Below are 21,980 nucleotides of genomic sequence, written 5' to 3' on the forward strand. Positions count from 1 at the left end.
CGGGGCCCCGGGGGGATACAATGGGGGGATTAATAAAAAGTAGTGGACAACCCCTTTAAGTGTACAAAATTAAAAGTTTTAAAATTGCAAAATTTTCAAATTTTTTGCCAAATTTCGGTTTTTTTTCATAAATAAACGCAAGTTATATCGGCGAAATTTTGCCACTAACATGAAGTACAATATGTCACGAAAAAACACACACCGAATCAAGGGGATATGTTGAAGCGTTCCAGAGCTATAACCTCATAACTTGAAAGTGGTCAGAATTGTAATAATTGGCTTGGTCATTAAGTACCAAATTGGCTGTCCCTAAGGGGTTAAACGCATAAAATAATTTAGTGCTTAATATGCACATGACTTAATAGAAGAAAAAAAAACCTGCAAGTTTTTAACGTTTTTGGGTGAAAAGCTGACGAAGTGTCTGCCAAGGTAGCCTTAGGCTACATTAGTTTTTGCTGCATTTTTTTTATGCAAATTAAGCGATATTTTACAGTACCAGCAAAAGCTATGGGATTTCAGAAATCTCATGCAATTTTTTTTTTCTTACTAAATTGTAAAATTGCTGCATTTTTTTTTTTTTTTTAAAACTACAGAATCTCCCTATTAGCATTTTTGCAGTGTTTATTTTCACCCATAGAAAGGAATGGGGAAGTTAAAAAAAAAACACAGGTATCAGGTGCAAAAAAACTCCGGAAATTGCTTCATGTTCTTTCTGGGACACTAAACTTTAGCAGCATGCCCAAGAGACAAATGTATCTGAGAAAAATGCTGCAAAACCTGCTTTTTGTAAGCAGCTTCATTACGGCCAAGAGAGCAGGTTTTTGCCTTGGTTGAGGTTTATTAGCTGCATCATTCCCAACAAAGACTGGGAAGTATGGTCGAATACTCTGGTTCTCTTCCCTTTTCGGTTCTATTCTACTTTTAATTACAAAGAGCAATGCACACAGAAAAACAAAGCATGGTTTCTACAGCTAATTGAAAAAGAGCGTATACTGCTACCAATTGGATCCTGTTAACATTTAATTCTATTAAGGGGTAAAAAAAAGATAGAAAATGTACCGTCCATCCAGAATTATTGTATTTGGTCAAAAACTGAATCCAAACAAGTGCTGTTTTGTTGGATTTTTGTTTTTCTATTGTTATTTAACTGTAACTACAAAAAAGTCCATAAACATATCAAGTATATACAGGGATCTTCAGGTAAAAAAATTTTTTAATCCCATTACAGTAAGAAAATTGGGTGCATTAGAAATACATGCAGCCTATAAAATGGATACAAAGTATCCAAACACACCACTGAAGAGAGGTATGGTGTATTAAAAAATTGTAATTTTATATAAAACAATATTTTTAGTACACATAATAAAATATGAATCAAAAGTAATATGTAACATGTAAGGCCTGTTTCACACTTCAGTTTTTTGTGTCAGTTAAAATCCGCCAAAAAGGCGGAGAAGCGGATCCTTTCCTAACTGATGTGAACGGATGCCACCGGATCCGTTTTTTTGACGGATCCGCCGAATGAAAAATTTTAAAGGAACCGCTGCCCGGGAAGAGAGGGAGAGAGATGATTTCAGGGTTAAATTTCCTCCTGATTTCATTCCTCCAGGCATGCGCTGTAGAAAAATACGGATCCTGCAGTAGAAAAAACGTTACATGGTCCGTCTAGGCATCTTGGCGGACGCAAAAAAATTGACGGATCCACAAAGAAACGGATCCAGCGGCTGGCCATCTGTCAAGATCCGCCGGTAATGCAAGTCAATGGGGAAAAAATCGGACCCGCCAAAAAAAATGGCGGATCCATTTTTTTTGCAAAAACGGCGGATTTTGACTGATGGTCAAAAATGGAAGTGTGAGGTTGTGTGCCCACGATGCGATTTTTTTTTTTTTTTTTTTTTTTTTTTTTTTTTTTCGTTTTTGCTGCTCGAAAACGTTTAAAAATCGTGTACAGAACGCACCCCATGCATTCCTATGGCATTCCGCACATGCTGTGCTAATGCTGCGCTCTTTTCTGTGGCGGAATCGCATCGCAGAAAAAATCGCAGCATGATCATTCTTTTGTGCGGAATCGCAAAGAATTGCCGCAATTCCGCACCCATAGGAATGCATGAGAATCGCTTACTTCCCGCATGTGACTATGGCCACCATGCGGGAAGTTAAGCGTCTCATGTGCGGTTGGTACCCACGGTGTGGAGGAGAGGAGACTGTCCTCCAAGCCCTGGGTACCATACCCCTGTAAAAAAAAGAATAAAAAATCGGGGTATATTTACCTTCCGACATCCCGCTCTGCATTCCCGGCCTAAGCGTTCCCAGTAATGCCTTGCGGCAAGGTCCTGTGATGACATAGTCTCGCGTGACTCTAGCAGTCTCGCGAGATCACTATAGTAACGCGAGACCAACGTCATCACTGGGAATGCTGAGGCCCGGGATGGCAGCGCGGGACGTCGGAAGGTAAATATACCCCGATTTTTTTTTTTAATTTTTTTTTTAATTTTTTTATCATTTTTAACATTTTATCTTTTACTATTGATGCCGCATAGGCGGCTTCAATAGTAAAAAGCTGCTCACACTTGTCAAACACTATGTTTGACGAGTGTGACCAACCTGTCAATCACTTTCCAAGCGATGCTTCAAATCGCTTGGAAAGTGCTTGAGAAAATCGCGAACAGAATCGCGGTGAAATCGCGCTGAAAAAACGCGCGATTTCTGGGAAGGAGTCCGGTTTTCAGTGTGCGTTTTAACACGCAACGTGGGCACATAGCCTGAAACAGGCCTAAGGGAGAGAAAAATAAGCAAGATAAGAGTGGTGGAGTGGAATACCCAGGCTATGGGTATGTAATAAATATACCAAACATTCCTATCCTGAAGACAAAAAGTGCCAGGCTAAAAAATAAAGTGCATGTAGCGCAGAATATTAAAGCCATACAGGACTACCATATAGTTAATGAGATCAAGACCTACCCATATTTCAGTATAAGCCCGTCCACAGTACCACAAAGTCCCCAACGCGCGTTTTGTGGATGTGCTTTTTCAAAGGGAGTGTGTGTGACTATAGTAGCCGGTGGCAGAGATCAAACTTTTATAGGCAACGAGTGTATACCTCAGCTTTATAGCAAAATGTGGTGTGCACATAACCTAAAATGCACCCCTCTAAAGTTTTGAGCTGATAGGGGCAGTAAGCATGAACAATAAAATTATGTCCCATTAGACATGACTTATAATGCATATATGGTAATCTAGTACGAATAGTATTTTGATGAACTATGACGTAAAGTACCATAGGACTAATTGTTAAAAAAAAAAAAAAAAAAATGCAATGGAACAAACGGATTAACAGGTGAATCTATTAGCAACCAGTCCAACTTGCAGTTTCCCACTCCAGGTTACAACATGAAAACTAAAGGTGTTATCCCAGTAGGATAACAGAGGGGCCCTCCTGTTAGTTATCGCCTTCCCTCTTTCTCTTAAAGGTAGATATTAATCAGCAGTATTTATATATGATGGTACAGGCTGGTGAAGCTGGCAGTACCATTACATGCAGTAAAATGTTACATTCCACTTGAAAGGGTACCCAATAAAATGTTTGTGCTGTTCTTAATTTGGATGTTAGGGAGACTTCCCAATTTCCTGTATATAACATCCATGTACATTGTTTCCTATGATATTCTAAAGTTATAATAAAAAAAAACAGCTAAGTGTGTTAAATATATACGGTATATCCTTCCATTCTGCCTGTGTAAGTTTTCTTGTACATTGCCTAGATCTACCGTAATTCTAATTTTCTTTGTCCTACAGAATGACGGCTTGATTGTAAATTTGATTGAGATACATTGTTTTACCTTGCGTAGAGGAATTTTTAATATTTTTGTGTGTGACTAATAACTGTTTTCTAGATGAATCACAAGGTGAAAAGGCAAAACAGAGCATCAGGTCAAAGTGCATAGAATATCTTGACCGAGCAGAACAGTTGAAAGCCTACCTGAAGAAAAATGAGAAGGCACCCCCAAAACCGGTAAAGGAAGGAGCTCCTCGAGCTGAAGAGAAAGGGTTTGTGTTTTAAATATTTCCTTAAGATGTCTACAATTTGACATTAGAACACAGATGTTGCTAGTAGTTATATTTTTTTTTAGCTTAGTTGTAGTTTTGAATGCCACCATTTATGAATGAGAGCTTTTTATCCGCTATTGATTGATGTGAAGTTCCTGTCTATCCATAAAAAGTCTGTAGCATGTATTTATATTTGTAGCAACAATGACCCAGAACTGTGTTGAATACTGCAGTTTCTGGAGAACAACTTTAGAGAAGAAGCACTATGTACAGAATATTAGTGGTTGTTACAGGACAAGGATCTCCCCTGGAGGAACTGAGCAGTGTCTTTTGTAGCCACATATATGTCTGTATGATTGGCAGGGTCTGATATCAGAATGTTTACTTGCAAGTAGATATTGGCACTCCAAGTCAGTGGTGCGCTATTAGGGTCTTCCTCCTTATAGTAGATAGATATGAAGAACTAGTGGTAAGGTGGCATGTCCCATCTGCGTGCTTTTTTCCAATGTCTATATTACCTGTGACATTGGTCTGATATACTGTATCGTATTCCTCTGTTTTCAATACGTTAGTGCTACATTCCATTGATAGCCATACATATGACATCTGTCATTCAAATGCTTGTTTAACTGACAGCATCTCTCTCCCAATCTTCCCATATATATGGCTCATGTGTTTTCATCAAGAAGAGCGGAGAAAGTAGCTCCCATACAGGTTGGAGAGCAGGTTATCTTTTAGAGCACAAATGATGTTGGGAAAGATAAGGGTTCGGTGACCCATCCAAATGTTGTGGAAACCTTATGCTGTATAAAGCTTAGTACATAAGCCATGGGTGTGCTGTGTCTTCTTCATTGAAAAGTACTGCTAAAAACTGCAGCATTACTAAAAATTTGCATGAATCTAAATAAAATGGAACCACATAAAACATTAAAATAACATTTATTGGCTCCTTAGGTCTGATTGTTGCCAGTGTCATAGTATGTATTTTTGGACTAAAAGATGCACCTTAACATAAGACACACCTCAGGTTTAGTCAACAGAAAATTCTATTGATGGAAACTTCCTGTTGCTGTAAAGTGGAGTGGTCATTATTACTCATTTTAATGTACTAGGGTAGAATAGGGAGGTAATAAATCCATTATTGTCTCTTTTCAGCGAGTTATACAGTGAGCGGGTTACAGTGTATGATCAAGATAATCAGCGCTGTCTAATGACGTTCACTACAGCAACTACTGCCTGTCTATTACAGCAGTCAATAATAATATCCCCTACCTCTGGCCAATTATGATATAAGGGACCTTGGCTAGAGTTTACATGAGCTATTTAATACCCTGTTACCTATTCACTGGGACTTCAGTGGCTCACAGTTGCATAGCAAATAATAAGTTAGCAGCGTTCGGATTACATGATAGTGCTTTCTTCAAAGCACTATAATAAAATTGATCAGCGTGCAAGAGTAATCCAATATACATCCAGTCTATGTACTGAGTTTATGGTGCCTTAATATTAATTTTAATAATTGTAAGCGAAAAAAAGTTAACACAAATATTCATTTTATACATAATAAAAATTCTATTTTATTCACATACCTATTCCCTCCTTCCCTTCTCAACATTATAGACACACACGCCGCTCTGCTAAATAAACATTTACACGCACTCACTACCGCTTCTTAAAGTTTTTGATCGGGACCTGCAAGATCCAATTGCTCGTGTTGGGAAGTTCCTTCAGTTGCTCAGCTTTTGGAGCCTCCATTCAGTTCCTTGGTAGCCTCCTCTCCTGTTCTGCACCGATTACATTACTCCCTGTCATACAGGAGGAGAGAGGGCAGTTCTTTCTGTGATCTGGAAGGACGCTGTGTCAGCAATTTTCTCCATCACATGAAGCTGCCTCTGGACTGTAAGATGCACAAACTTTTTAACATGAGTTTTTTTGTTGGAAAAAATGTATCTTATAGTAATATACGGTATTTACAGTTTAATTATATTATACATGTCTCATTTATTTAGAAATGAAAGTGATGATGGAGATTCAGAGGACCCAGAAAAAAAGAAAATGCAGAGCCAACTCCAAGGTAAGTATAGGCTCTTTCATTGTCAGACGTAGGCTTGGATTAAAGTACTGCATTTTATCTCATCTGAGAGAATCGGTCTGATTATAGGGCAGCACAGTGGTTAGCACTGCAGCTTTAAATCACTGGGGTTCTGGGTTTGAATCCCACCATGGACCTCATATGCAAGGAATTGGTATATTCTCCCCGTGTTTGCATGGGTTTCCTCCAGGTTCTGTAGTTTGCTCCCACACTCCAAAAAGAAACTAATAGTGAATCTAGATTGTTAGCCCCATCGGAAACCGTGCCAATAATGTCTGTAAAGTGCTATGGAATTAATGGCACTGTATAAATGAGTAAAATAAATAAATTATTTAAAATAAACAAATTAGTTTGATTTTCTCAAATGGCCCCAGTGTTGTTCAACATTTTTATAAATGATCTAGATAAGGGAACTGAAGGTAAACTAATCAAGTTTGCAGGAGATGGAAAGCTAGGAGGGATAGCACTAGAGGAGACAGAGAAAGATTCAGAAGGATCTAGATAAGCTTGAACAATGGGCAGCGACTAATAGAATGGTATTTAACAGGGAGATATGCAAGATTCTACATCTTGGTAAGAAAAACAAAAATTACATCTACAGAATGGGAGGAATAGAACAAAGCAACAGCATGTGTGAAAGACTTTGGTATACTAATAGATCACAGATTGTGTACAACAATGTGATGCAGCAGCAAAAAAGGCAAACACCGTTCTAAGATGTATTAGGAGAAGCATAGAGTCTAGATCACACAAAGTAATTATTCCCTTCTACTACTCATTGGTCAGGCGTCATCTGGAATACTGTGTCCAGTTCTGGGTACCACACTTTAAAAAAAAAATAGAAAATGAAAAACTGGAGCAAGTTTAGAGAAGAGCTACCAGGATGGGTGAGAGAACTGCAAATTAAGTCCTATGAGGAATGGATAAAGGATCTGGGAATGTTTAGTCTGCAAAAAAGAGGGTTGAGGAGACTTAAAGGGAACCGGTCAGCAGGATTGTGCATAGTAACCTACACACGTTTTCAGATCGGCACCATTGTACTGAATAAAATGATACCTTGGTTGATGAAACCCGTCTTGTGGTTGTTTTCTTAATCTTTATTTTCAGTTTTGTGTTAATGAGATTCTCGTGCCCTAATGCGGGGCTGGTTGTGGTGCTCTGATTGGTATTCATACAACAGCCTGCTGACAGGTCATTGATCCCTCAGCGACCTGCCCCCTAGTTTTGCATAAAGAATATCTGTATATAATTAAAATAAAAAATAAAAACGCTTCTGCGGGCAGTTGCCAGCCATGACACCCGCTGTGCAGCATAATTGCATGTTTACTGTGACAGGAATACATTTTATTCATGTTATTCAGCTTGGAGAAAAAAAATATAGAGATCCGATTGCTGCTATTGCACAGGTGCCGGCAGCACGATCTTGCCGTGGATGGAAAAAAAAAAAAAAAAGATTTCTCCTCCAAGATGGCGCCTGCGTAATAGCAGCTATCTGTGATCTCCGAGAGCTGCTGCTGCACAAGGGTGGCGGCGCCATCTTGGAGAACTCTTCTCCTACGCCTCATTGGGGGGACACAGACAGTCGGTGTTATACTGCTTGCCACTAGGAGGACACTAAATGAACACAGAAAAAGGTTAACTCCTCCCCTGCAGTATACACCGTCTCACTGGCTGAGATTTCTCCAGTTCTTGCTTAGTGTCTGTAGGAGGCACTTGGGTCTGGCTTCAGACCCCACCGTTTTTTATTTTCATTTTGAATTTTCTGTAAATTTTTATTTTTTAATTAACGGAGTGAAGGGGGTGACTGTTCCTTTCAACGGCCCGCTCTCCCCCGAACCACCAACAGGCGAGCACACTGAGTATATCTCCCCGTACACTTTCCTGCGACGACGGGGCATACCTGATTCTTCTGGGCGATGGTTCCTTTTATGGTTCGGTCTCCCCACACGGATATGAGGGCGAGCGCACGGAGAAGATTTCAGAAGTGCTCTTTCGATGCCCTGAATCAGCCCCAGAGCTCTCTATCCCCTGCCCATAGGGAGGATCGATTGAGCGATACCCCTTTAGAACTCCTCCAGGTCTGCTACATCGCCCGGAGGATGAGAGACCTGCAGCTGGAAGGCCACGGACACCGCGGCCTGCCTGAGCACTGGAGTGGAGGTATGGAGTCGGGTCCTTGTGCCAGCAGCGGTACACTGGCGCCCGGTCGTGGACCCCCGCCCGGTGGTTACTGCGGGGAGGCCAGAAGTTTTGTCCCCGGCTTTTAGGCCTACTAGGCCGGAATTTGCATAGCGCCGCGCACTTCCCAGGCGCTTCTCTTTCTGTGCGAGAGGTGCCCTGCTAGTCTCGGGGGCCATGTTTTTACCTCCGCCTGATCTGGGACTGCTGCAAAGCGCGCACACTGACGGACAGCACCTGGTGTCACACAGGGCCATCGTTATTCCTCCCGGGGACACAGTACAGGACCGTGGGTAAGATGCATCTGCCCTAAGATTAAAGCTTAACCCCTTCTCTGCACATTCCCTGCAGCTGCAGCCTAGGCCCTGCCTTTAACTCTTTCAGGGGCGCTATGTCTCAATCTAAGGAAGCTAAAAGGGCTACTAAGGCTAGTGCCCCCTCCGGTCAGTTCCTCCTCTGATCGCATGAGGCTGCATGCGATCAGCGTATCCTATATTTAGCGTTGGATACGCTGATTGTGCGCTGACCGTGCGCTGGTCTGATTTTGCTGGTGCTGCGCCCCTTTGGCGCTGCGTCCAGCGCACAAAAACGTGCTGTGTTGCATTTTTGTGCTCTGGGCGCAGCGCCAAAAGCGCGCAGAGCCAGCAAATTCAGACCAGCGCACGATCAGCGTATCAAACGCTAAAAATAGGATACGCTGATCGCATGCAGCCTCGTGATCAGAGGAGGAACTCACTTGGATGTGCAGGGCTTAGCGGCGGCCCTGCACTGCGCCCAAGAACGCTAGTCTGAAACTAGCCTAAGAAGCACACTGCATTCTTTACCGCCTGTACCACTTGCAAGGCTGCCTTACCCTGTGCCCAGACTAATCCGTTTTTCACGGATTGTGACCCAGCTAGTGCTCAAACGCCACCCGCCGCTGCTGCGACAGAGCTCCTTGCGTTTAGTCCCCCTGAGTGGGCTGCGTCCTTGTCACGGTCTGTGGAATCCCTGACCAAGGCTATAGACTCCCTCTGGGAATTCTCTTTAAGTCAGAACGCGTCTTTACCGCCCGAGCAGGGCTCTGGCGACAGCCGGAAACCGTCCACCAGCAGGGGCCGTACTCGTACAAGGGATGATCAGGTCTCTAGAAAGCGGACCCATGACGCGTCCCCTAGTCACGCTTGTGTTTAAGCATCGGCGAGTTCTGTCTCTCGCTCTCCCTCTCCTGACGTTCGCAGCGAACATGACTCTGAATTCGAGTCTGACACGTCAGTCCCTCAGAATCCTCCAAATGAGCAAGAGTCGCTTGATTCTCTTATAGAGTCAGTCAACAGGATTCTGAAGTAGGATGAGGAAAATATTCCCGCTCCGGAACACACCATCTCCTTTAAGAGGACTAAACGTGCGCAGGTTGCCAGCTAATGTTTAAGGACATTGTCCAAAGACATAGGGACCGACCACAAAAGTGGATTACAGGTCAAAAGCCTACCGAGGCTAAATGCCCTTTTGCTCCAGATCTAATGAAGGATTGGTTACAGTCCCCCTCGGTGGATGCTCCTGTTTCGCGTCTTGCTTCTAAAACGCTGCTATCCGTTTCTGAGGGCTCTTCTGTCAGAAACCCCTCCGATCGTCAAATTGACTACCTCGCTCGCTCAGTTTTTGAAGCTTCAGGAGCGGCACTTTTTCCATCCTTCGCGGCGACTTGGAAGGCTGAGGCAATGGCCGATTGGTCAGAAGTCTTTACTGCCTTCCAGGGTAGTAATCTTCCTCTGGAGGCAACCAGTGTCGCCAGGCAGATAATTCACGCAGGGGACTTTGTGGTGGACGCTTCTTTAGATGCCGCCAATTGCGCTGCTCAGGCAGCAGCTAACGCAGTCTCCATTAGAAGAGCCTTATGGTTCCGCGACTGGCGGGCAGACTCCACTTCCAAAAAATCATTGACTTCCCTGCCCTATCAAGCGTGTTTATTTGGAGAGAAACTGGACCAGCTTATTTCAGACTCTACCGGGAGAAAAAGTAAATTCCTTCTCCAACAAAAGGCTGTCCGGCTGTTTCGGAATCAACAGCCGACTCGTGTTTAACCTTTTCGCAACAATTCCAGTTGGTCCTCCTCAACCTTCTCTTCCGGACCAAGTCGGACCCCGTGTGGAGACAGAGGACACCAGGTCTCATACAGACCTAACCGATTTTGGAAGCCAAGGGCATCTGGATCTAGAGGAGCCAGATCCCATAGATCCTCTACACAATGACTTGTTGCGGTATCCGGCGGACAGCCACAAAGTAGGCGGTCGTCTACTTTCATTCACTCAGACCTGGCTCGCGGTCGTTCACGACGAGTGGGTCAGGGAGCTGGTGTCCTCCGGATAAAAAATAGTTTGTTTCTCTCCCTCCAACACGTTTCTTCCGGTCCTCTCCCCCCAAGGAAAAGACAACAGCCTTCCTTCGGGCCGTACATGCGCTGCAAAGGGACGGAGTCATCATTCCGGTCCCTCAAGACGAAAGGTTCAGGGGTTTTTATTCAAACCTTTTTGTGGTTCCAAAGAAGGACGGAACGATGCGGCCCATAGTGGACCTCAAGCTGTTAAATCAGCTTGGCAGGGTACGGCGATTTCGAATGGAATCCCTCCAATCAGTTGTCGCCTCCATGGAAAAAGGAGAGTTCCTAGCATTCATCGACATCAAAGATTCTTGCCTTCACATCCCGATTTGCCCATCCCACCAGCAGTTCCTGCGCTTTGCAATTCGCGAGGAATACTTCCAGTTCGTTGCCTGGCCATTCGGACTCGCCACCGCCCCCAGGGTCTTTACCAAGGTCATGGCCATTCTTCACGCTCGGGGAGTGGTGGTGCTCCCGTATCTGGACGGTCTGCTGATCAAGAGTCCATCCTTTCCATCCTGCGAGGAATCCGTAGATATCACCGTAAATACTCTCTCGCCTGGGTTGGAAGATAAACTTCGAAAAGTCTTCCCCAACACCGGCCCAGCAGATTTCCTTTTTGGGATTGGTCTTGGACACTTCCCACGGGTTGGTCATTCTCCCTCCAGAAAAGGCCCGAGCTTTGCAACAGGCGGCGCGGACTCTTTCCCGGTCCGGTTTCTCATTCTATTAGTTTCAGCATGAGAGTTCTCGGAAAGATGGTGGCAGCAATGGAAGCGGTACCATTCGCACAATTCCATCTCTGCCCTTTGCAACAAGCCTTGCTGTTGACTTGGGACAAGAACCCGTTCTCCCTGGACCGTCAGTTCCTTCTGCCCCTGCGGGTCAGACAAGCTCTCAAGTGGTGGACACTGAAATCCTCCCTGAGTCAAGGAAGGTCTTTTCTCCCAGTACAATGGTTGGTAGTGACCACCGATGCAAGTCTTCTGGGATGGGGTGCGGCGTTTCGTCACCACACAGCTCAGGATCGTTGGTCAATTCGGGAGTCACGTCTCCCCTTCAACATTTTGGAGATACGAGCAATCGATTAGCCCTACTGAGTTTCCACCATCTCCTCACAGGTCACCCCATCAGGATCCAATCCGACAACGCCACGGCTGTAGCGTATATCAACCGTCAGGGGGGTACTCGGAGCAGGATGGCCATGCACGAAGTGATTCGCATTCTCCATTGGGCCGAGACCAACCATTCGCCCATCTCAGCGATCCACATCCCGGGCGTAGAAAATTGGGCGGCAGATTTTCTCAGTCGCCAAGGCCTTGCCTCAGGAGAGTGGTCTCTTCATCCGGAAGTCTTTCAGCAGATTTGCCACCGTTGGGGGACTCCGGATATGGATCTCATGGCCTCAAGATTAAACAACAACAAAGTTCCACGATTCATTGCCTGATCGCGCGATCCTTTCGCCATCGGAGCGGACGCCCTAGTACTGCCGTGGCACCGATTCCGGCTCGTGTATATTTTTCCCCCTTGCTCCTGAGGGTCATCAAGAAAATCAGAACAGAGGGAGTACTGGTCATCCTAGTCGCGCCAGATTGGCCGTGCCGGGCTTGGTACGCAGAACTAGTACAACTAGTCGCCGACGTCCCCTGGCGACTTCCAGATCGCATGGATCTACTCTCTCGGGCCCGATTTACCACCAGAATTTTGGGACCCTGTCTTTGATGGCGTGGCCGTTGAATCCTGGATTTTAGCACAGGCTGGGTTCTCTCACGACGTGATTTCCACCATGATTAGTGCTAGGAAGCCCGTGTCCATGCGCATTTATCACCGCACCTGGAAAACCTTCTTTTCGTGGTGCAAGGATCATGGTCGATCCCCTCTAGTGTTTTCCATTCCTGCCATATTGGAATTCCTTCAGTCCGGATTAAAGTCAGGCCTCGCGCTTAGCTCGCTCGAGGGCCAAATTTCAGCCTTGTCAGTGCTATTCCAACGCAAAATTGCCACCAAACTTCAGGTCAAGACGTTCATTCAGGGAGTTTCCCATGTGGTGCCTCCCTATAAGAGGCCATTGGTATCATGGGACCTTAACTTGGTTCTTGGAGCCTTACAGGAGGCTCCTTTCGAACCGCTGCAGGACGTACAACTAACTGTTCTCTCTTGGAAGGTGGTCTTTCCAGTGGCAATTACATCTCAATCAGACGAGTTTTGGAATTGGCAGCCCTGTCCTGCCGTCCTCCGTTCCTGAATTTTCATCAGGACAAGGTAGTTCTCAGGACGTCCCCATCTTTCCTGCCCAAAGTCGTATCCTCTTTCCATCACAATGAGGAAATTGTTTTACCTTCCTTCAGTCCAGCACCAGTCCATCGCATTGAGAAGGCCCTCCACACCCTGGATGTGGTTAGGGCTTTGAGACGGTACATCTCGCGGACTCCCTTCCACAATTCCGTTGTCCTGTTCATACTTCCAGAGGGGTATAGGAAGGGTCTAGCCGCTTCAAAAGCAACGCTAGCCAGGTGGATTCGCTTGGCTATTCAGGAATCCAACCATGTCAGGAACGCGCCTGTCCCAGCAGGGATTAGGGTGCACGCTACCCGCTCAGTGGGCGCCTCTTGGGCCTTTCGGCACCAGGCCTAGGCAGAACAGGTCTGCAAGGCTGCGACTTGGTCCAGTCTGCATACCTTTACAAAACATTACCAAGTCCATTCTCAGGCCTCTGCGGATGCAGCTCTTGGCAGACGCATCCTGCAATCGGCAGTACCACAGTGTTGAGTCAGTGGTACATGGGGTATTAGCAGTTGAATGCTCCCCACCCAGGGACTGCTTTAGGACGTCCCACTGTCTGTGTCCCCCAATGAGGCGTAGGAGAAATAGGGATTTTTGTGTACTCACCGTAAAATCCTTTTCTCCAAGCCAATCATTGGGGGACACAGCACCCACCCTATTTTACCCTATTGGCTCACTGTAGCATTCTTAGGTTTTGACATAGTTATGGTTATTGTTATTTGTTTAATGCTCCTACTGCTTTTTTACCAAACTCGAGAAATCTCAGCCAGTGAGAGGGTGTATACTGCAGGGGAGGAGTTAACTTTCTTCTGTGTTCACTTATGCCGCTTTCCACTAGGAGGACACTAACACCCACTGTCTGTGTCTCCCAATGATTGGCTCGGAGAAAAGGATTTTACGGTGAGTACACAAAATTCCCTATTTTTTTTTTTTTATTTTTTATTTTTTTTTTTTTTTTTTTTTATATTCCCCAGCAAGATGACGCCTCCTGCGCAATAGCAGCTATCGGATCTTTCTTTTTTTTTTTTTTTATTATATACAGATATTCATTATGTAAACTAGGGGGCAGGTCAGTGAGGGATCAGTGACCTGTCAGCAGTCTACATTATGAATACCTAATCGGAGCACCACATACACCAACCCCGCCTTAGGACACAAGAATCTCATTAACACGGAACTGAAAATGAAGATTAAGAAACAACCATAAGACTGATTTCATCACCTCTGGTATCATTTTATTCAGTATAACGACGCCGATCTGACAGTGTCTGTAGGTTACTGAGCACAATCCTGGTGATAGGTTCCCTTTAATAGCTGTCTACAAATGGGAAGGGTTGTCACAGTGTAGAAGGACCATCCTTATTCTCATTTGCACCTGGAAACACGAGATGCAATGGAAAGAAACTGAAAGGGAGAAGACACAGATTATATATTAGAAAAAAACCTTTTTGACAGTGAGGGTGATCAATGAGTGAAACAGGCTGCCACGAGAGGTGGTGAGTTCTCCTTCAATGGAAGTCTTCAGACAGAAGCTGGGCAGACATCTGTCTAAGATGGTTTAGTGACTCCTGAATTGAACAGGGGTTGAACGTGATGACCCTGGAGTTTCCTACCTACTCTAACATTCTATGATTCTATGAGGCGATGATGGGTAAAAAAAATTCTCCATCTTCTCCTTTCTGTCAGTCCCTGAAAATCAAACTGCACTCGGATGTCATCCAAGTGTAGTCTAATTTTTTTTTTCTATGGACACATTGACTTGCATGGTCTGATTGAATCCAACTCTGGTATGATGCATTTTCTTTTTCTTGGTCAGAGGAAAAAATCAGACACGCACATCCCCATAGAATAGCATTGGTCTGAGTGCGATCCCTGTTTTTTTGTTGGGTTGCACATGGACCGCATATTACGTCCATTTTATGGATAAAGCTCAGTTGATTTCTATACTATTCAAAAATATCCTTCCATTTTAAACAAGCAAATTAACCAAGTTTATGAAATGGGTGCCCTTGAACAACGCCTGACTAAACCTGATTTCTCGTTCGCCTTATTGGGGGACACAGAGACCATGGGTGTATGCTGCTGCCACTAGGAGGCTGACACTATGCACAAAAAAAGGTTAGCTCCTCCTCCGCAGTGTACACCCCACCGACCGGCAGGAAGTTCCTCAGTTTAGCTTAGTGTCAGTAGGAGGTGGACAGGGGTCTTTTATTAGACCCCTATCTACCTCGTCGTGCGTCGTTCCTTTACAGGTTTCGGAGGGATACGGAGTGAACAGTCACATCCGTACTCCCACAAAGAGACTGAGTACGGCGTGTATTGCCACCCCGTATCCTCATAGGTCTCCGCGGCAGGACCAGGAGCCTCGCACAGGTGCGTGCCAGCTATACGGACGGTCCTTGCCCCCCGCCTCCCACCATCTCGCCTACCAGAGCCTGACGGTTGAACGAGGCGTGGATTCCATAAAGACGACAGACAGCGTGGGATTCTCAGGTACCTTTATTGTGGCCCCCGGCCTGGGTGAGTATGCGGTCTAGCGGTCCCCCGGCGTTTTCATCCTAAGGCGGTCGCCAGGGGACCACAGTAGGGCCTGCGCGCCCGCTTCTCCCCACGGTCGCCGCATCCATGAAGGCCCCTGTTCTTTCGGGCCTTGTTCTGCGCCCCCCCCCCCCCCCCCCCCCCGTTTTTTCTTCATCCCGGCAGGGGTATACAGGGGTCGGGCTGTGGGAAGCAGGGGCGCGGCCCGGGGTTGCGGCCCGGTGTTGCGGCGCGTCTTCCGCGCCGACCCCCTGCTAACAGGCGGCCGGCGCTATTAATTTAGGCCCCGGCTTCATCTCGGGCCTACCGCTGCGTCGCGGCCACGCCCCCTGCCCCTTTCTTCTAAGCGGGCTTCTCTCCCGCCCGTCCTAGGCCTTCCCAGCCCCCTTGCCTCACACCAGCCTGCTATTGGACAGCGGGCGGTGCTAAGGGGATCTCTGCGGCGAGCTCCACCCTTCTTCTCCCTCTGGCAGCGCGTCCTTTCCCTGGTGGTCGCCATCTTCTCAGCCTGCCAGCCGGACCTCATTCCCTGCCGGATTTCGGTCGCTGGGCCTTTTTTCAGCCGGATTGGCCTGGCCTCATCCTGCAGCCAGATCAGAGAGCGTCGCCCTTGGGGACACCGGACCGTGAGTAGCTCTGCACCTGCAGACTGACACCCTTCTCTGCCTTCTTTCCCCCAACCGGCCGGCACTGCCTCTCTTTTCACTATGTCCAACGCTAAGTCTGATCGTACCCGCTCTGCGGCCCCCCCTAGCACTCTGGTGAAGTTCTTTGCCTGTTCGTCCTGCAATCGCAAACTTCCCTCAGGTCAGTCCACTCCCCTCTGCCTGGACTGTAGCAATCCAATCCAGCCCGACGCCGCTCAGGAGCCATCCATAGCCCCAGGGGCGACCCCCCCCCCCCCCATGCCGGGTTGGGCCTCCTCTCAAAAACAGTCAGTGGCAGACCTCACCAAGGTGTCTCAGTCCCTAGTAGCCGTTCTGGACAAGTTGCCCTTGGGAGCTTCGGCGGGACCCAGCACGTCTCAGGGCGTCCCATCTGAGCCAGCCAGCGGCAGTCGCAAGAGGTCCAGGCAGGACCTCCAGGCGGAGTCCTCCCCTCGTCCTACCTCACCCCATAGTCCCCAGCAGTCTCCCTCTCGGGCCTCCTCCCCCGAGTCAAGCAAAGCGCTTTCGGAATCGGAAGGGGTCTTAGAGCTGGATTCGGACCAGGATGCGAACATGAAGGTTACGGTGCAAAACCTCATTGCCGCGATTCACCATACCTTTGACATCGCTGACGCCCCTGCGAAATCCTCAGATCAGGAGGTTTCGTCCAGACGGGCGGAAACACCATCCAGGGTGTTTCCCTTCCATTCTGAGTTTTTAAAGATTTTTACAAAGGAGAGAGAAGATCCGACCAGACGCTTTCAAAGAGGAAAGCGTCTCGGCGTGCTGTACCCGTTTGCTAAACAGCTCACGGACAACTGGGCCGCTTCTCCCTCGGTGGACCCTCCCTTGTCCAGACTTTCTAATAATACGGTAATTCCGCTGTCAGGTGTGGCGCCACTAAAAGATTCTAATGATAGGATCATAGAATCTCTAGCAAAATCTGCCTTCGAAGCGGCATCAGCAGCGGTATGTGCAGTCTTTGTTTCTTCTTGGGCAGCAAAGGCCATATCCACTTGGGCAGATGACCTTCGGCAGGGCATTCTGGATAAGGCACGACCAGAGCATTTGGCCGATCTCGCCAATCAGATTTCCCATGCGGGGGATTATCTGCTTTCTGCCTCCTTGGATGCCGCATCTTGCGCAGTTCAGGCGTCAAGTAACATCGTGGCAATCCGACGTACAATTTGGCACAAGGCCTGGCAGGCGGACTTGTCCTCTAAAAAGTCTCTGACCAATCTGCCTTTTCAGGGAGTGCGTCTCTTCGGATCACAATTGGATCAGATTATTAAGGACGCTACCGGAGGTACGAGTTCTCTTCTCCCCTCCAAGCCTCGCAGACCTCCTCCAAGGCGTCAGTTTCGTCCCTTTCGGACTTTCCGCCGTTTCAATACGGCGGAAAACCCTTCCAACCAGCAAAGGCCACAGGCACGTCAGGAAAGAAAGAAGGTTTCCTTCAGGCCCACTCCGTCCTGGCGGTCCCACTCTTCCCAGGGAAGACCGTCCAGATCTAGATCTGGACGGTCTACGTCCGCATGACTACCATCGGTCTCCCGTGGGTCCCTTCCAATTGGGAGGTCGACTTCTCCTCTTCAGCGACGTCTGGCTCGCCTCAGTAGAGGACGCTTGGGTCAGAGAGGTTGTATCAACAGGATACAAAATAGAGTTCATTTCTCTTCCACGGGATCGTTTCTTACAATCCTGTCCGCCGAGGGATCCGGCCTTGGTCCCGGGGTTCGGTTCGGCCATCGCCTCTCTTCTCAGTTCCGGGGTGATTGTGCCCGTTCCCGAATCGGAACGCTTCACAGGGTTTTATTCAAACCTGTTTGTGGTGCCGAAAAAGGACGGGACAGTTCGACCCATCTTGGATCTCAAGTTACTCAACAAGAGAGTTCGCCTTCGCCACTTCCGGATGGAGTCAGATCGCTCGGTAATTGCTTCCATGGAGGAGCAGGAATTCATGGGTTCCATAGACATCCAAGATGCCTATCTACATGTGCCCATATTTCCCGGACATCAGAAGTTCCTGCGGTTTGCGATTCTTCACGAACATTACCAGTTCGTCGCGCTTCCTTTCGGGCTCGCCACCGCTCCCAGAGTCTTCACGAAGATTATGGCAGCGTTGATGGCCTTGTTGAGGATCAGAGGTCTCGTTCTTTTTCCGTACCTCGACGATATCCTGATCAAGGCTCCCTCCTTTCAACAGGCCCGCCTAAGTGTGGCGATCGTTCTAGACACCCTGTCCAGTTTTGGGTGGATCGTCAACCGGGAAAAGTCCTGTCTGGTCCCTACTCAACGCCTTGTGTTTCTGGGCCTTCTGTTCGACACTCGTCGGTCAAGGGTATTTCTCCCACAAGACAAGATTCTTTCCCTGCAGCAGGGCGTGCGATCATTACAGATCACACGATTTCCATCCCTCAGGACAGCCATGAGGGTCCTGGGGAAGATGGTGGCGGCGATAGAGGCAGTTCCCTTTGCCCAATTTCACGCCAGGCCACTCCAGCAGGCCATTTTGTCCAGGTGGAACAGGTCGGCTCTGTCACTGGATCGTCCGGTTCGCCTTTCCTGCCGGATCAGGCGGTCTCTCAACTGGTGGTTGACGTCTCCCCTCATTCTCTTGGGGCGGTCTTTTCTTCCCGTTCACTGGCAGATTGTCACTAGGGACGCCAGCCTCATCGGCTGGGGTGCAGTGTTCCGCAATCACTGTTCAGGGTTGATGGTCGACTCAGGAATCAGCTCTGCAGATCAATGTCCTAGAGATACGGGCGATCCATCTAGCTCTCGTCCACTGGGAAAGGCGCCTCAAGGGCCTGCCTGTCAGGATTCAGACAGACAATGCCACAGCGGTGGCGTATATCAACCGCCAAGGGGGGACACGGAGTGTCTCAGCCCTGGCGAAAGTGTCCAGAATTCTTCAATGGGCAGAGACCTTTGTTCCAACGATTTCCGAGGTTCACATTCCCGGCGTGGACAACTGGGCCGCCGATTTCCTCAGCCGCGAGGGTCTCGCGGCAGGGGAATGGTCCCTACATCCGGAGGTGTTTCATCTGCTCTGCCGTCGGTGGGGAACCCCGGATGTAGACCTCATGGCATCTCGCCTCAACAGGAAAGTCCCACAATTCGTGTCCAGTTCTCGGGACCCTCTGGCAGTGGGCGCCGACGCTCTGGCCGTCCCTTGGTCACAGTTCGTGCTCCCCTACCTGTTCCCTCCTCTGCCTCTTCTTCCCAAGTTGTTGAAGAAAATCAAAGCAGAGGGGATTCCAGTCATCCTCATCACCCCGAATTGGCCCAGAAGGTCTTGATTCGCAGACATTGTCAACCTTCTCGCGGACGCCCCCTGGAAGCTTCCCGACAGGCAGATCTGCTGTCTCAAGGCCCGATTTGCCACCCCAATTCTCGGTCGCTCAATTTAACGGCGTGGCTGTTGAGACCGAGGTTTTGAGACAGGCAGGATTCTCTGATCGGGTAATTCATACCATGATCCGCGCCAGAAAGCCTTCTTCTTCGAAGATCTATTACCGTACTTGGAAAGCCTATTTCTCCTGGTGTGAGGCCAATGACATCGCGCCCTTGGTTTTTTTCGCTCCCTTCTATTCTGGCGTTTCTTCAGGCAGGGCTGGATGCGGGGCTTGCTCTCAGTTCCTTGAAGGGTCAAGTTTCGGCACTGTCCATTTTATTTCAGAAAACGGGTCAAAACCTTCCTCCAGGGTGTGGCTCACACGGTTCCTCCGTACCGAGCTCCCGTGGATCCGTGGGATCTTAATTTGGTTCTTCAGGTTCTGCAGGGTCCTCCTTTTGAACCTCTCAGGGACGTTTCCCTTTCCCTCCTTTCTTGGAAAGTGGCCTTTCTGGTGGCCATTACCTCCATCCGGCGCGTGTCGGAATTAGCGGCACTTTCTTGCCGCTCTCTTTTTTTGGTCCTTCATCAGGACAAGGTAGTTCTGCGGCCTCCGCCCTCTTTTCTTCCGAAGGTGGTATCTTCGTTTCACCTCAATGAGGATATTGTTCTGCCATCCTTCTGCCCGAGCCCAGCTCAACCTCGGGAGCGGTCTTTGAACAAGCTGGACCTAGTCAGGGCATTGAGAGTCTATCTAGCCTGGACGACTTCCTTGCGGAAGTCAGACTCTCTGTTCATCACCCAGCCTCAAAGGCCACTATTGCGCGCTGGATCAGATCGGCAATTTTGGAGGCATACCGGGTCAAGCATCGAGTGGCCCCTCCAGGGATCAGAGCGCACTCTACCCGGGCGGTGGGTGCCTCCTGGGCGGTGCGCCACAGAGCTTCCGCGCTGCAGCTTTGCAAGGCTGCAACGTGGTCATCGGTTCACACCTTTGTGAAATTCTACAGGGTCCACACCTACGCTTCGGCGGACGCCAGCCTAGGTAGAAGGATTCTGCAGGCTGCGGTGGCGAGTCCACTGGCCTGATGGAAGTTTGTTTCCCACCCCAGGGACTGCTTTGGGACGTCCCATGGTCTCTGTGTCCCCCAATAAGGCGAACGAGAAAACAGGATTTTTTGGGTTGCTTACCGTAAAATCTGTTTCTCGGAGCCTTCATTGGGGGACACAGCACCCTCCCATGTTCTACAACTCCTGTTCTTATGTTTGTCGGTTTGTTACAGTTGAGTTGTTTGTTCTGTTTTCAATCTATTCTGTTACTTCTCCTACTGCTTTCTCACTAACTGAGGAACTTCCTGCCGGTCGGTGGGGTGTACACTGCGGAGGAGGAGCTAACCTTTTTTTGTGCATAGTGTCATCCTCCTAGTGGCAGCAGCATACACCCATGGTCTCTGTGTCCCCCAATGAAGGCTCCCAGAAACAGATTTTACGGTAAGCAACCCAAAAAATCCTGTTTTACTTGTGCTCCCATGATTCGTATTGTTTGTGCTTCTGACATTTTATTTTTATTTTTTTTAATTTTATGAACATAAAAATTTGTATATTCATTGCTTTTCTTGACCTTCGCCGGTTTATTTTACAATTGTTATAATGCGAGTGTCCATTTATGTGCAGGTGCTATTGTCATGGAAAAACCAAATGTGAAGTGGAATGATGTTGCTGGACTGGAAGGTGCCAAAGAGGCACTGAAAGAAGCTGTAATTTTACCAATCAAATTTCCTCATTTGTTTACAGGTAAATACATTTATGCCAGCACTATTTCATTTTCATGACATTTTAGTTGAAACTCCTCCGACAAAGATGGTTCACATATGAGCCCCACTGGCTCCATGTATGATGCTTTGTTTAGTAGTGTTAGACTATGTTCACACATTGCGTTCTTTCAACAAAGTCTGAGTTTTCAGCAGTCTCATGTACACACAGGTTTTGTTTTTTTTTGTTTTTTTTTTTCTTTCCCTTACAGATTTGGAAAATTGCAGTGTTTTTGCAAACTACAGCATGTAATTTCTTTCAGTGTATTTGCGGTGTTTTTTTTCACCCATGGGAAAGAAACAATGGGTAAGTGCAAAAACGCAGTCATCAGGTTTTAGTGCAAAAACCTAGGGATTTTAATTCATGCTTTTTTGGGGGTGCCACTAAACTTTATCAACATGCAAAATCTGCTTTTTTTTGTAAGCAGCTTGTTTACTGCCAAGAGAGCAGGGTTTGCCTGCAGAAAAAAACGCAACGTGTGAACTTTGCCTATGTGCAAACATTAAGTATTAGTGCAGAAATTTCTCCACCATTTCTACATCTGTTGGAAGAAAAAAGGCTGCCTAAAATATTCATTTTTGGTGTAGATGTATCCCAACTGACGTATGAGTGAAATCTGTAGCAAAAACACTGAAAGAATTGACATGCTGCAGATTTAAGTTTGCAAGTCAAAAATAAGCAACATGT

General features: G+C 47.4%; 1 protein-coding gene across 1 annotated transcript in view; it reads left to right on the top strand.

Moving 5' to 3' along the window:
- The window catches only part of VPS4B (vacuolar protein sorting 4 homolog B), a 62,966-nt gene that overhangs the window by 30,286 nt on the left and 10,700 nt on the right, over positions 1 to 21,980 (top strand). Inside the window, exons 3-5 of the mRNA XM_073550173.1 lie at positions 3,894 to 4,047; positions 6,057 to 6,121; positions 21,156 to 21,275. Of these exons, the coding sequence (XP_073406274.1) occupies positions 3,894 to 4,047; positions 6,057 to 6,121; positions 21,156 to 21,275 (339 nt within the window). The remainder of the gene's footprint in view (positions 1 to 3,893; positions 4,048 to 6,056; positions 6,122 to 21,155; positions 21,276 to 21,980) is intronic.

The sequence above is a fragment of the Dendrobates tinctorius genome, unplaced genomic scaffold (assembly GCF_039654945.1).
Source record: "Dendrobates tinctorius isolate UK_male_01 unplaced genomic scaffold, ASM3965494v1 ptg000163l, whole genome shotgun sequence".
Classification (NCBI taxonomy): Eukaryota; Metazoa; Chordata; class Amphibia; order Anura; family Dendrobatidae; genus Dendrobates; species Dendrobates tinctorius.